At 41.8% G+C, this 16,020-nt stretch overlaps 1 protein-coding gene across 2 annotated transcripts in view; it reads left to right on the top strand.

Moving 5' to 3' along the window:
- LOC124277962 (prolyl 4-hydroxylase subunit alpha-1-like) overlaps positions 1–13,431 on the top strand; it is a 46,209-nt gene extending 32,778 nt beyond the window's left edge. The window contains exons 11-13 of one of the 2 annotated variants that reach the window (XM_046713685.1): positions 615–687; positions 9,332–9,414; positions 11,075–13,431. In XM_046713685.1, the coding sequence (XP_046569641.1) occupies positions 615–687; positions 9,332–9,414; positions 11,075–11,242 (324 nt within the window). In that variant the 3' untranslated portion in view covers positions 11,243–13,431. Of the gene's footprint in view, positions 1–614; positions 708–9,331; positions 9,415–11,074 lie in introns of those variants that run through there. The other variant, XM_046713684.1, reaches the window with a different exon arrangement.
- The last annotated feature ends 2,589 nt before the right edge of the window (positions 13,432–16,020 follow it).

Genomic DNA, 16,020 nt, shown 5'->3' with positions numbered 1-16,020 from the left:
TGTTGATTATCCCATTTGCTGACATTCCCTGCTCAACTGATCTCATATTCAAATGATGTCAGTATGTCATTCATGGAGATGATTTTGCATGGTTTTGTCTTGTATTCTAACAGGCAATTGGTCCCTTACCTTAGAGGCAGTTTGTGGCTGATTTCTTAATGCCATCGTTTAGACTAATGTGTCCTTGGCGACCCGTGAAGATTCGGGTTAGAATTGGTCTTCAGTAACCCATACTTGTTGTAAAAGGCGACTAAGGGGATGGGGTGGTCAGACTCGCTGACATGGTTGACACGTCATCGTATCCCAGTTGTGTCGATCAATGCTTATGCTGTTGATCACTGAATTGTCTGGTTCAGACTTGATTATTTACAGACCGCCGCCATATAGCTGGAATATTGCTGAGTGCGGCCTTAAACAACAAACAAACAAATTGTCCTGGGCATGAATTGTTGCCCTTGGGCATCCAGAGTGACCATCAACATAATGTGTTTGGTAGTTTGACTCAGGTAGGTAAGCTGGAGACAAGGACACTGAAGCAGGGACAAGATGGAGTAGAAATTATTATTTGATTTGTATCCATATCTGAAATGTACATGATTGTTTGATTACGTCAGAAAGAAGAAAAGGATGCATTCAAGTCACTTGGTACTGGGAACAGGATAGCAACATTCCTGTTTTATGTAAGTAGTTGACAATCCACCCTGAAATGTCGGAATTGCTTCAGTTGGTTATTACCCCTACAGTTTTATAATCTCAGCCAGATGAGGCTTGCCCTGATGTTGATGTCTCCATGGTAGCGGGATGAAAGTTTTGTATGTCAGCTGCAAACAATCTTACCAGTATTGATAAAGAAAATCTATGGTAATTGACATGATCTGTCCGTGTGGTAACATGACACAATATGTCTGTATGGTATCATGACATGATCTGTCCGTGTGGTAACATGACGCAATATGTCTGTATGGTATCATGACATGATCTGTCCGTGTGGTAACATGACCCAATATGTCTGTATGGTATCATGACATGATCTGTCTGTGTGGTAACATGACTCAGTATGTCTGTATGGTATCATGACATGATCTGTCCGTGTGGTAACATGACACAATATGCCTGTATGGTATCATGACATGATCTGTCCGTGTGGTAACATGACTCAGTATGTCTGTATGGTATCATGACATGATCTGTCTGTGTGGTAACATGACACAATATGTCTGTATGGTATCATGACATGATATCTCTGTGTGGTAACATGACGCAATATGTCTGTATGGTATCATGACATGATCTGTCTGTGTGGTAACATGACCCAATATGTCTGTATGGTATCATGACATGATCTGTCCCGTGTGGTAACATGACACAATATGCCTGTATGGTATCATGACATGATCTGTCCGTGTGGTAACATGACTCAGTATGTCTGTATGGTATCATGACATGATCTGTCTGTGTGGTAACATGACACAATATGTCTGTATGGTATCATGACATGATCTCTCTGTGTGGTAACATGACGCAATATGTCTGTATGGTATCATGACATGATCTGTCTGTGTGGTAACATGACCCAATATGTCTGTATGGTATCATGACATGATCTGCCCGTGTGGTAACATGACACAATATGCCTGTATGGTATCATGACATGATCTGTCCGCGGTGGTAACATGACTCAGTATGTCTGTATGGTATCATGACATGATCTGTCTGTGTGGTAACATGACACAATATGTCTGTATGGTATCATGACATGATCTCTCTGTGTGGTAACATGACGCAATATGTCTGTATGGTATCATGACATGATCTGTCTGTGTGGTAACATGACCCAATATGTCTGTATGGTATCATGACATGATCTCTCTGTGTGGTAACATGACTCAGTATGTCTGTATGGTATCATGACATGATCTGTCTGTGTGGTAACATGACACAATATGTCTGTATGGTATCATGACATGATCTCTCTGTGTGGTAACATGACACAATATGTCTGTATGGTATCATGACATGATCTGTCTGTGTGGTAACATGACCCAATATGTCTGTATGGTATCATGACATGTAACATCTGTCTGTATGGTATCATGACATGATGTGGTAACATGACACAATATGCCTGTATGGTATCATGACATGATCTGTCCGTGTGGTAACATGACTCAGTATGTCTGTATGGTATCATGACATGATCTGTCTGTGTGGTAACATGACACAATATGTCTGTATGGTATCATGACATGATCTCTGTGTGGTAACATGGCCTTAATATGTCTGTATGGTATCATGACATGATCTGTCTGTGTGGTAACATGACCCAATATGTCTGTATGGTATCATGACATGATCTCTCTGTGTGGTAACATGACTCAGTATGTCTGTATGGTATCATGACATGATCTGTCTGTGTGGTAACATGACACAATATGTCTGTATGGTATCATGACATGATCTCTCTGTGTGGTAACATGACCCAATATGCCTGTATGGTGTCATGACATGATCTGTCTGTGTGGTAACATGACCCAATATGTCTGTATGGTATCATGACATGATCTGTCCGTGTGGTAACATGACACAATATGTCTGTATGGTATCATGACATGATCTGTCTGTGTGGTAACATGACACAATATGTCTGTATGGTATCATGACATGATCTGTCTGTGTGGTAACATGACTCAATATGTCTGTATGGTATCATGACATGATCTATCCGTGTGGTAACATGACACAATATGCCTGTATGGTATCATGACATGATCCGTCGATATGTCAAATTTTTCCTTATCCTGACTCATGATCTTTGCTTATCTCCATTTCCCTTTCGAATGGTAGTGGAACACTTGAATCCCTTGAAGTTCCCGAAGCGGACGTACAATACTCACCCACGAGTTACCTCCCTTCCTCTTTCCCGCGCAAACGTACCATGTGACGTGCCCAGACTTGTCACTCTCTCCCTTTTCGCCCATACGGATGGTTGGGCGAGCACTGAGTCCCGTATACGGCAATCTATTATTTATATTTAGGCCTATTCTTCTAAATTAAGCTGTGTATGGTTTTGGTTATAATTACGATGTAATATTTGTACAAATTTGTTGGAATTTATTGACTTTGAGTCATGTTTTCATCGTGTTGTAACTTTGTTTACAATTCATGAAATCTTGTTGTGTGTGTAAACACAGGTTGTCGCTGGCTGATCCTCACCCCCAATGTCCATCATGTACAGATCCATGTTCATCCACCTTGCGTTGTAGCTACTGTGTTGATTTAACTGAATTACAATTTAATCAATATCTGTCTTATGTTTATAGACGTGCCATGGATCGGGTGAAAAAGACATCTCTAGTCACATGTGATAAATCTGGAGATCAGGCCAAAAACCGTATGTTGCTTGCTGCTGATGTTCATAATAGTGATATGTTGCCTAGTACATTACAGAACCAGTCTGCGGCAAAGGGGGCTAAGAAAAGGTCGTCATCCTCGCAACCTACGCCGTCCCAGTCTAAGAAGAAGACAGCGTCCTCTTCTACTACGCAGAGAAGATCTGCGAGTACTAGACCTGAGGGCAAAACTACACGTTCTACCGCTGTGAAGCAGAGATCTTTCAATGATGAGATTGTACCGCCGCATGAGAAAGACGTGTTTGACGACCCCCCTATACTTCTACCTGAGGTATCGATGACATCTATGACGCAGTCGATATCTACTACGACTAGATCATCACCTATGAATGTCACAGCAGGCCAGCTGTCCAACATAAGACCTCTTACTTCGAGGACAGAAGTTGAGGCAAGGAAAACAGGATCGCAGCCGGCACAACTAATGCAGAACTTTTCGACCTGGGGGAGTTCATGACGCAGTTCACCAACAAGATGATGGCTATGATGGAGCAGAGACTTCAGCAGGAATCAAGGAAGAACCTACAGTCTGCTGAGAGCGTGCGCAAACCCACTGGGCTGCACGAATCTCCACCAATCAGAGCTACACCGGCAGTTGACGTTGGCGAACGTACTCCTCCGCGAAGGGCTCCAGACTCTGTCATACTACGAGACAGCCCAGATGAGACGCAGTCCACGTTCGCGAACCTCTAAGAAGCCTGCCCCGACGTCTAGCCGATCCAGATCCAGATCACCACGCAGTCGTTCGTGAAGGCATAGCTCATCACACGGAGGTTCGCGAAGAGATTCCAGAGAAAGACGTTCGCGAAGGGAACGTTCCTATGACAGACGTTCGCACAGGGAGGAATCTTCAGCTGCAGGTTCGCGAACCCTAGATGAAGGTTCGCGAAGGGATACAGGCTCACACAGAGATACGTCAACAAGACACAGCTCTCTGAACCAAGACACTACGGACCCCCGTCTTCTCGGACTCTGAAGTTACGGCTTGGATTGCCAGCAGATTGAACCTGGTGTCTCCATCTAAAGATAGGAACGAAAGTTACACCTACATGATGAAGGATGATGACTTCGACTCCGTCACAATCCCACCGATCGAGCCTATATCCAGCGTACCAGACACTCTTCGCTCAGCCTTCGCGAAGGCATCTAAGTTCCAGACGCAGCAACTACCATCTTTTAATAAGAAGAGATTCCCCCTACATAAAATGGAACCATTTGTGAAGGCGCCGGAGTGGGACGACAACATCAAGTTGGTCAACGATGCCAGGACTAAGGTGTATAAGGTGGATGATAAGAAGTTATCACAAGTAGATACAGCTTCTAGAAGATCTTTCTTCGGACTAGCAAGATCTAGGGCCATCAACGAAGCGTTGATACAGAAATTCCAGAATTCCACCACGGAAGAGGATAAAATGATCTACTCGGCCCTCGTCACTCAAAAGAAGGATCAGTTCTTCCTATCGGACCACCTCACATCAATTTCGGCGGCAATCACCTTAATACGCAGACAGGGTATACTGGCGTCCTGCTCCTGGAATGACAGATTTACGCAGCCTTTACTACGAGCTCCGTGGGAGGCGCCTACCATCTTTGGAGGTCTATTGGATGATGCAGCTAAACAAGCTACACAAGACTCCAGAGAGGTCATGATGATCAAGACCATAGACACCTTGGCCAGCGTCATCCGCCATACTTCCCAGAGATACAACAACAAGTCTAAATACGCTGGGATACAGAGAGCTAAAGACAGGAAGTACTCCAGCTCCAGAGGCGGGAAGGACTCTTTTCTTCGCCCTTCAGGCAACTACAGAGGAAACTCAGGAAGAGGCCGCGGCCCCAGAGCTTCCAGAAGTACCAGACGCTGAAGCCACAGTTCGGAACGACTGGAGTCTTCCACCCCCAGCCGTTCCTGTAAAACTATCGACAGTGGGTGGACGTCTACAAGGGTACTGGAAAAATTGGGGGATTCTAGGAGACGACTACGCCTCTCAGGTACTAAGAGAAGGGTACAAAGTACAACTGAAAGATGCCCCTCCGTTAACCCTCAGCCCGATGGTCTTCAAGTACGGAGAGGAGCAGGCAGACAAATTACAAGAAGCCATCAATGCACTTCTCTCGAAAGATGCAGTAGAGATAATAGACCAGAATCATCTCACCCCAGGCTTCTACTCCCCAATTTTTCTAGTACCAAAGAAGAACTCCTTAGAGAAGTTCAGACTGATTTACAACATGCGCAAATTCAACAGAGACTATCTACTGAAACCAGAGAGGTTCAGCATGATCCACCTACCTCAACTGAAACAACTCGTCCGTCCAGCAGATTACATGGCCAGCATAGACTTACAGGATGCGTACCTGCACATCCCGATACATCAAGAATCAAGGAAATATCTACGATTCCTGTTCAAAGGGCAACACTACCAATGGAGCGTGCTACCGTTTGGAATATCTTCGGCCCCGTGGCTATTCACACGAATAACCAAGCCTATAGTCGCATACCTTCATCAACGAGGTCTACGCAATGCCTTCTACCTGGACGACGGGATTCAGGTCCACCAAGATGCAAGTCTACTCAGACTACAGCTGAACTTCACGATCAAGTTGCTCACTCAACTGGGATGGTTGGTGAACCTAAGGAAGTCAGAATTGGAACCAAAACAAGATCTACAATTCCTGGGGATAAGATTCATCACTGCAGAGAATCGAATCGTCATCCCAGAGGATCGATGGGTCAAGATACAAGCCATGATTCCGCCAGCAGTCACCTCTCCGTTAACACTACGATCATGGCAAGTTCTACTCGGTCTACTAACCTCGGCGCAAGACTTGACGCACATAGGAAGGTTACAGCTAAGACCGCTACAACGGTTCCTCATAAAGCCTCAGAACAGTGTCGACCCTATCCTGCTGCCCGAAAACCTCAAGAGGTATCTACTATGGTGGACACACAGGTCGAATGTCTGCGAAGGAGTCTATTTACAAGAGCCGGTCTTCAAGACACACCTCTACGCGGATGCCTCGTTGCAGGGATGGGGGGCACATCTCAACGATCAAGTAGCGTCGGGAAAGTGGTCTCATACAGAACAAAAGCTCCACATCAATCTACTAGAGATGAAAGCAGTGATCAACGCAGTACAACTATGGGCGAGCTTACTGAACAACAAGATGTTGATGATCCACACAGACAACTCCACAGTGGCGTTCTCTATAAACCGGCAAGGATCCACAAGATCACCAAGCCTACTGCAGCTCACATTCCAGTTGTTCCAGATCACGCAAAAAGCAGACATCTGGATAAAAGCGTGTCACATACCCGGAGCCAAGAACGTACTAGCAGGCGCTCTCTCAAGACCACTACGCCCGTCGCCAACAGAATGGATGCTCCATCCAGAAGCGTTTCGCGGAACGTAAGGGAAATAGCATTCCCCTCCATAGACCTGTTCGCCACGAGGTTCAACAAACAACTGCAGACGTTCGTCTCACCAGTTCCAGATCCTCAAGCCTGGGCAACAGATGCACTGAGCATGTCGTGGGAAGGACTAAACAGCTACACTTTTCCACCCCCGATACTACTGCCCAAAGTACTGGTCAAGATCAAACAGACACAGACGCTACAACTGACTTTGGTCGCGCCTTACTGGCCAGCGAGAGCATGGTTCCCAGATCTACTAGAAACCCTAGGAAGCCCAGTAATCAAGCTTCCAGATTGGCCGAACCTACTGATACATCCGCACACCAAGCAAGTCCACAGAAACCCAGCAGTGTTCCAGCTACACGTGTGGACTGTATCAAAATGTGTTTGAAGAAAAGAGGATACTCCGCCAGAGCAGCCAAGGCAGTAACTCTAGTGTTACGCAGATCGACTCGCAACCTATATGACGATAAATGGCTGAAGTTTGAAACTAACGCAAGGCGGAAAGGCTTCACAGCCATAACAGCTACGCATCCTAAAGTGGCGGAATATATCTATGTCATCTGAGACAGACCAGACATCTAAAAGGTTCAACTCTATCGACTTACCTCGCTGCCCTCAGTACAGTGATTACCATGAAAACAGGCATCAAGTTGACGAAAGTACCAGAATTACTTGCTCTGCTGAAATCATTCAAGTTGGAAGACCAACAAAAGAAATTCAGAGCCCCAGCCTGGGACCTGAATGTAATTCTGCATCATCTTACCAGTGATGTCTACGAACCACTAGACCAGATCACGATCGAGCTGCTAACACAGAAGACGCTGTTCCTGCTAGCGTTAGCCACTGCAGCTCGCATATCGGAGATACATGTGCTGGACTACGGTCGAACGACGTTTGACAGAGGGCAGAATAATACAGTTCATCTAGGACTTAGATGGGACTTTATTGCCAAGAATCAACTACCTGGTCAACCAGATAGACAATTCCATGTACCAGCGCTGTCTACAGTGTCCTATCCTTGTGCCCAGTCAGAGCCTTGAAGATATATCTTCAAAAGACTAAGATGAGGAGAAGAAAATTCAAGCGCCTATTCATCCCATTATCAACGGAGACATCAACTGAAGTCTCAAAAACGACCATATCGTTCTGGACGAGAGCCGTCATATTGAGAGCCTACAAAGCAGCAGGACTAGAACCTCCTAGAGCTTCCAACCCACACGAAGTGAGAGCACTGGCGTCAACACTAGCTCTACATGGAAATTGCTCTATACCGACAATAATGGAGGGCTGCTTCTGGAAGTCGGACACGGTGTTTGCCAACCACTACCTCCGAGACATAGCCACTGAAGACGTCTCAGGCATTCACCAATTTGGGCCTCTCGTTGTAGCACAGCAACTAACGGTTCCTCAAAGGCGCTGAGTTGAAATCTCACCCTTTATCACGTTGACTTAAAGATGACTTTTACTAGGAAGTATTAGTTTGAAAGTCCATGCGCACAGTCTAGGACAGACTAGCATGAGTGATTAAGATCCTGTGCGGGTAGGGACCTTACCTGCACATAAAGGGATCGCAACTCATTTATGATAAAAACCTTATCATAATCCATGGGTTGTTATAAGATATCTAGTACAGAAGAACTAGTTAATCTATAACCACACGAATCAACATGATTCAACTTGTCTGAGATTGAAGTAAGACAAGGAGTGGTCCCCCCAAGTTACTACGCAAGTTGGAAGAATAGGACCACGGAAATGCCGTTTGCAGTTCCGATTGGGGGGATACAGGACGTATCTAAGGACAGCTGTTGAATCCAGTGGCTTGACCCACCACCTATAACGGCAGATTTTATAAGCAAAGATCATGAGTCAGGATAAGGAAAAATATGTAATTTTTTAAGTAAAATTGATATTTTATACTTATCCTGACTCATGACGAACAAGCCCTCCCAACCTCCCCGTTGGAGACACTTGGGATTTCACAGCAGATCCCAGTGCATGGGCGAAATTATAAGGAGAGAGTGACAAGTCTGGGCACGCCACAAATGCTTTATGCGGAAAGAGGAAGGGAGGTAACTCGTGGGTGAGTCTGGGCACGTCGGGGAACTTGAAGGGATTCAAGTGTTCCACTACCATTCGAAAGGGAAAGGGAGATAAGAAGGGAGTCAGGATAAGTATAAAATATCAATTTTACTTAAAAAATTACATTATTGTAGCAAGAAACAAGATCGGTCCATGTTAAAATGATATGTATGGTAACATGCCACTCAATCTGTATGTTAATGTTGATGGTAACATGACATGAGATGTCTGTATGTTCATCTTTCTGGTATGTCCATAGCAATATAACATGGTCTGTCTATATGGTACCATCCAACAAGATCTGTTCATGACAATATTGACATGGTCTTTCTATATGGTACCATCCAACAAGATCTGGTCATGACGATGACATGTCTTGATGTGGTTAAGTTAGTAACATGCAGTGTGTATCATATAGTTTTATGAAGAGAGGTCAATCTGTATGATTACATTACATGGTCTTTGGGGGCCACTGTCTTCCCATACATTGGTGTGAAACTGTTTCCCAAAAAGGTGAGACTTTGTATTAGTGGCAACAGTTTCTATGTATCATGGTCGGGAGGCTTCGTCTAGCCCAGGACTCGACATGCCTGCAAGTAGTGCACAACACCAGCATGCATGGTGCATATATTTTTTATCATTATTTGCTATTTTACTATGTACTGGTAAGTCCTAACATTTAAATTAACAGAGTCAGTGGTGAATTATTTCATACATGGCTCGCACATGTGGACTTTTATGCGAACGAGAAAATGCACTTTTGAAGCTAAAAATTCCAAGTTTAGTTTCCTGTCATTATGTTGTGAAGATACTGCCAGCTGCAGTTGGTAACCACAATTTCAAAGTGCTATTGAAATGCAAATAAAGAACATGAGGCTATGTCGTTTAATTCAATGCTGTGATTTTCAGTATTAAATCACACAAATATGGTAAAAAAAAATTCATTTGGTAGTCATGTTTTTATGCCCCCGCCATATATGGCAGGGGCATATAGGGTTACCCTCGGTGTCCGTCCGTCCGTACGAAACAGGGAATGTATTCTATCCACTTCTCCACCATAACCGCTCTGTGGAATTCAATGAACTTATACATGGGCTTTCTTGGGACTCTAATGGTGTGCATCTCATATTTTGTTTTTTTATTTTATTGTTTTTTTTTGTAAGTTTAGAGACATTTGAACTTAGGTACATTTTGCTGAATTTCTCTATGATGATAGTGTAATAGGGGATAAAGTCTATCCACTTCTCCACAAAAACTGCTCAACAGAATTGAATGAACTTCTACATGTCTTTTGTAGGGACTCTAAAGGTGTGCATTTCATAATTTTTTATGGAATTTCTTACTTTTGTCACTTTTACAGATGTTTGAACTTAGTTGAATTTTGTTCTATTCAGCCAGTGTTCGTTCCATCCAACAGGGGGTGTAAGTTATCCACATCTCCTCAAAAACTACTTTATGGAATTCTTTTAGATTACACATGTGCTTTATAGGGACTCTAAAGGCGTGCATCTCATATTTTGATTTTGTATTTTATTCATTTTTCCAATTTTAATGCCGTTTGAACTTGAATAAATTTTGTTGAATTTCTCTCTGAATATAGTGTTATAGGGGATGAAGCCTATCAATTTCTCCACAAAAACTGCTCAACAGAATTGATTAAGCTTATACATGTGTTTCATTGAGACTCGAAAGGTGTGCGGGTCATAGTGGCATAGATGTTTATTGTTTTGTGAATTTTGTTCAATTATTGATCTTTATATGTCTTATGAATGTCAGCGGGGGCATCCGTGTCCCTGGACACAATTTTTTTCTTGTTTTCTTTTGTGAGTTAGTTGTATTTTTTTCTGAGAGTTGTAGTGTTTGTGTACATCATCAGTATACCTGACACTTCCATATATGCATGAGTATACTGCTTTAAGAATGTGGTGTCACAGACTTGTTGCCTCCCCAGTCCACACATGGCTCCTGTTCCAATAGTCTGCTAACAGTAGGGTGCGTTTGCTCAACCTGCCACAGCTGTTTTCTGTTATGAAAAACTATATCCTTGAGGCCTGTACAGATGTAATCATGTTGAAATAATCTTTTTTTCTCAGAACTCTTTGTACTACAACTAAGTCAGATACTGAGTGTGTTTAAACCTCTTGTTGCAAACTTTGTGTTTTCATTTCCTCAGGGTACTGCAGCGTTTTGGTACAACCTGTATAAGAATGGAGAAGGTATTTACAACACCCGCCATGCTGCCTGCCCTGTGTTAGTGGGGACAAAGTGGGTGTCCAACAAGTGGATTCATGAGAGGGGGCAGGAATTCCGTCGACCTTGTGGTTTATATAAAGAAGAATAACATACCTGGCTCTCAAGCAGAATTGAAGAAAATTTGAAAGAATGAATGAATCTCAGAATGTATATTTGCAACCTCGGTTGAATGTCAAAGTTTATGTCTGTGAATTGATATGTCTATGTTCCTGCCATGAAATACAAGGTGATGTTTTGATGCTGAAATATCCTGGACAAATGCCAGATTTCTGTCAATATGTTAGGTTTTAATCACCCTTTTGTATTGTTGATGAATTGTGACAAATAGCTGGTATTTATCCTTATGTTGTCATTTTGATGTCATTTTTATACATTTCTCAAACCTCCTACTTCTCTATTGACCATATTTGGCATATCACAATATAGACATACATACACAATGCAGTGTAATGTAGGAGATCTGTGCATAGATTGTCAATTACCAAGAGAAACATTTACATGTTCACAGATGTGTTTCAATGAAAGTTGTCATAGAAAAGTTATATGCCAAATATGGTAATGCGTACAAAATTTGTTTTGGGGACTTCTGATGACTAATGAAATTACCAACCAGATGTGAGCCACACGTTGTTTTGCTTCTCATCAGTTTCTAACAGTGGTGACCTCAGAGGACGAGACCAGGTTTTGTATTTGAAATTGTATATTTTTGTACACACAAAAAGAACCAGACCCATTAACCTTGGTTCTGTAACAGAGAACAAACTTAAAGAGATGAATCAAACTATATCTTACAGAATGGTAAAATGTACATATTGAAGTATAACACTGCAAGTTGTGCTCCGAAAGTATGGGTCTGAATTCTATGTATGATCATGTATTGTCATACATATGTGTGTTCCGACATTTGTATTGCTTGAATAACGTTGTGTTACTTGTATGTTTAAAAACTATACATATATTTTCTCTTGCAAATCTATACAGATAACTGTATGTAAGAATGAAGTCTTAAAATTCATTGACTGTATGTCAGATGATGGTTTCTGCGAGCAACACTTGGAGACAGTTTCTCATAACTGTTTGTTGATGTGGAGCTAACCTGCTTAAGAAACTGAAGAACTCATTCCGTTTTTGCTTTTTTACAATGAAGAAGATCAAAACATTTTATACAAATTTACAACTTTGTGGAACTTTCGGATAAACAAAGAGATTTTATGATCAAATGCAATGGTTTGTGACTCGTTAAGTTTCCGAGATGTTACCATTTTATATTTTACGTATATATTGTATACCGGTACCATATTTAAAAATATACTCGTTTATTTATTGAAAAACATGAAATCCATAATTTTAAGTTAAAAACAGATCCATTTGATATGATCAGAAATGGACAGAGCCTTTCTTTGATTATTGATGATAGTTCTGGCATTAAATGTCCAAGTTTCTAACAAGGAAGTGGTCCCACGTTGTACATAATGTATTGTTGCACACTAGCCAGGATGTACAGGGGGCCAGCTGAAGTGGCAAGACTTTGCTCAAGTCCTGCTTCAGACAGTTGGCCATTTTGAAAGGACACCTTCTATTTGCTGTGGCTAACTGTCATGCATCATTTGATTAGGTATAGGAAATATTGAAGGTAATATGGATCATGACTATAATTTGATGGTGTTGTACAAGTAATGGAGAGATTCCACAATTTCACCAAGGAGAAACAGTCTGTAACTGTTGGCGTTGGTTACGGTGTGTTGGTGATACTGGCATGTGTTGGGTGCTGTTGTACAAAACAACCTTAGCGCTAAGACTACATTAAGTCTATGTTAAGGTATGGGAGTTACGGTCACCTTAGCGTTAAGATCGCTTTGTACAATGGCACCCTGGTCACTACAGAAAGATGACATGTCTTACTGCAAAGTGTGTAGATGTCAGTGGTTCAACACCTGTGCCAGTAAGACTGATGGAAGCAAGGAACTGTGTTCATTCCTCACTCAGTCTAAGAAGGCCAGGATGCTCACTCAAACTGTAGAACAGAAAACGTAACATATTTTTGAGAGATGGTAATCAGTCCATACAATTTTGAAAGTATTCATGCTCCCTTTACATTTTTGAAGATCAGAATGGTTGTTAAATGTTGCTTTGATATGTAGCAAGTATGCACCTTGTAGCTCTAATACTTAGGGACCGTTCATAATTTATGGCTTGAGGGGGTGATGATGATTGTTTTTATGGAGAAGCATGTACAATGTGAATGACCCCCCTTAAAATTTATGTACAAAATAAGTGACCCCCTGCATGTCATGTACAAAATCAATGCCCCCTTTCCCTTCTCATATTTTCTAAGCATAATTTTAAACATATTTTTATGTACAAATTGCTGACCCCCTAGTACGTGTGTACAAAATTGATATATTACACGCACACACACGCACACACACAGGTCCCCAGATCAAAATGGGTGACCCCCCTTAAAATCATCATCAAAACGCATGCACGCACGCACACACACACCAGCCATAAATTATGAATGGTCCCTTATAGAATAAGTGCATGATTCAGTTAAACTGCATCGGTTAAAATATACTTACCTCATACCCAGTTGTAATAATTTGTTTAAGTCAATAGCTGTATGAACAAATTTGTGCTAGCTCTATCTCAGCAATACCTTTGCTGTGGCATTTTGTCTTCCAAGGTGTTTCAAGTTTTCTCAGTAAGGAAACACAGAGCTTTGTTTTACAATGTCCCACTTTGTCATGATTTTAGCCTTCAGTTGGGTATTCCCAGATATGTCAATTTATGGCTGAAATAATACTGATGCAATGTTGAATTTAACTCACTCATTCCTAGCTACAGTAGGTCCACAGTAGGAATCAGTCGGGCACATGTTGGGATGATTGGTTATGTGGTGTGTTGTGTCATTGTGTCGTGGGTCATGTATGGAGTCAGCTGGTCTAGTTGTCCCTCCACAGTATTTACCTGCTATTTCAAAATATTTCAAAAGTCATGCTGACTTAGGCATATAACAATAACAACTTTCATTCCTTTACTGCTCCTTCATGTGCAACTGTTTGTATTGTCTTTGCTTCAGCTTAGTGGCAGAGGTACCTGGATTTGCTTCTTGTTGGTTCAGATCCAAGACTGACACTGTGAAGTATCGCTATGTTTGTGTACTTTATCACATATTTGTCTCTTACCTTTGTCCATTGGGGCTTCCTCTTGATTATATACCATGATTTAAACACAGTCACTTACCTGGACATCTCACCTTCTCTCTCCTATGGCATGTTCCAGAAGAAAACACATCTTTAATACAAATGTTTGTTAAACAACCCTGTGCTTCTATTATGGCAAGGGTTATACAGCTCTGGGCTGTGCTCAAGGTAATATGAAAGTACAATCACTTTGACACAAATAAGAGTTAATCGATTTGAGGCTACTGAGCAGCTACTAACCAGCAGATATATATTATACACTGACATGTTGTTCATATAGAAGGTAACATTTCTCAATGAAACCATGTGGCTCCCTTATCATTTCTCTTTTGCATATGTTTAGACTGTCCTAACAGAAATCATTCTGAATAATAGTCTGGAATAGCCTTCTTGTACTGTAATCTACATACTGTTACATTACATTCCTAGGTGCATGCACCAGGTTAGTCTGTCAGATGCTATTATTTTCTACTTGTTGCATATAGAACTTCAGTGCATTCAGATATCATTGGACAGCTTGTCTTTTCTGTATGGCACAGGAACTGTTTTGTCTTTGTAGAGTTCCCGTATATTGTACACCTGACTTTGCAGATGTCTTTTATAGAATTAATATGCAATGTCTGAAATAAAAGAGGACTATATGATGTTAAAAAGTATATTATCTAAATGCAATAAATTGATGACTATTATAAAAGTGTTTGTGTGTACATATGTATATATATTGGCCGTATGTCCCAGGGAAATAGTTTTGACGTATTTGATATGTCACTTAAGGGCCAGGTGATATCCTAATTTAGGTTCTTCATTATGTCAGCTGGAGGCAACATAATCTAGTAGAAGATGATGTAGCAACTAAGTTTAGGGCACATTAGTTCAATTTAGTGATCAAGTCCTTAAAAAGAGTGAGTGAGTTGGGTTTTACAATACGTTTAGCAATATCCCAGCAACATCACATTGGGATACCAGAAGTGGCCTTCACACTTTGTACCCATGTGGGAAATCGAACCCAGGACTTGGGCATGACGAGCGAACACTTTAACCACAAGGTTACCAGAAAACCACGGACCCCTTACGAAGATATAGCAAGACTTGGCACCACTTGAAATAACTAGCCATCACTCATTGTGAGACATCATAGTGGGAAACAAACTCAAGCTCACTCTTGTCTAAAGTTCCAGATACTTGTCTGTGTCTTCAGTGAATTTGACAGGCATAGTTGTACATTGTGGTACCAACACTGCATTCTAAACATAGATCTATACATACCATTGTTACAAAATGTCCACACTATTTTTTCGAAAAATATTACCTGATGCGATAGAGTGAATCGGTTTCGAATTCAACTGTTTAGTAGCAGTAGTAGTAGTAGTATAGCGCTAATTCCACAACACATAGCCATGCATAATAAAACTATATACAGGATGGGCATGTGTCTTGGAGCGTGCTTTGAAAGACGCTAGGGTTGCCGATGACTTCATATCAATAGGAAGGGAATTCCATAGAGATGCAGCAGCAAACGGGAAAGATCTTGCACCAAATGATTTCAAATTGTAACTTGGCACCACAGGCCCCCACTGCGGGTCAGAAAATCGATAAACTAGGCCCCGGTTTAGTATCAACACCCCCTACTATATAATACATAAAGGTTCATCACAGAAATACG

The sequence above is a fragment of the Haliotis rubra genome, unplaced genomic scaffold, assembly GCF_003918875.1.
Source record: "Haliotis rubra isolate DU_JTF1 unplaced genomic scaffold, ASM391887v1 Scf23, whole genome shotgun sequence".
NCBI classification, from domain to species: domain Eukaryota; kingdom Metazoa; phylum Mollusca; class Gastropoda; order Lepetellida; family Haliotidae; genus Haliotis; species Haliotis rubra.
This window is presented reverse-complemented; position numbering and strand designations above follow the sequence as displayed.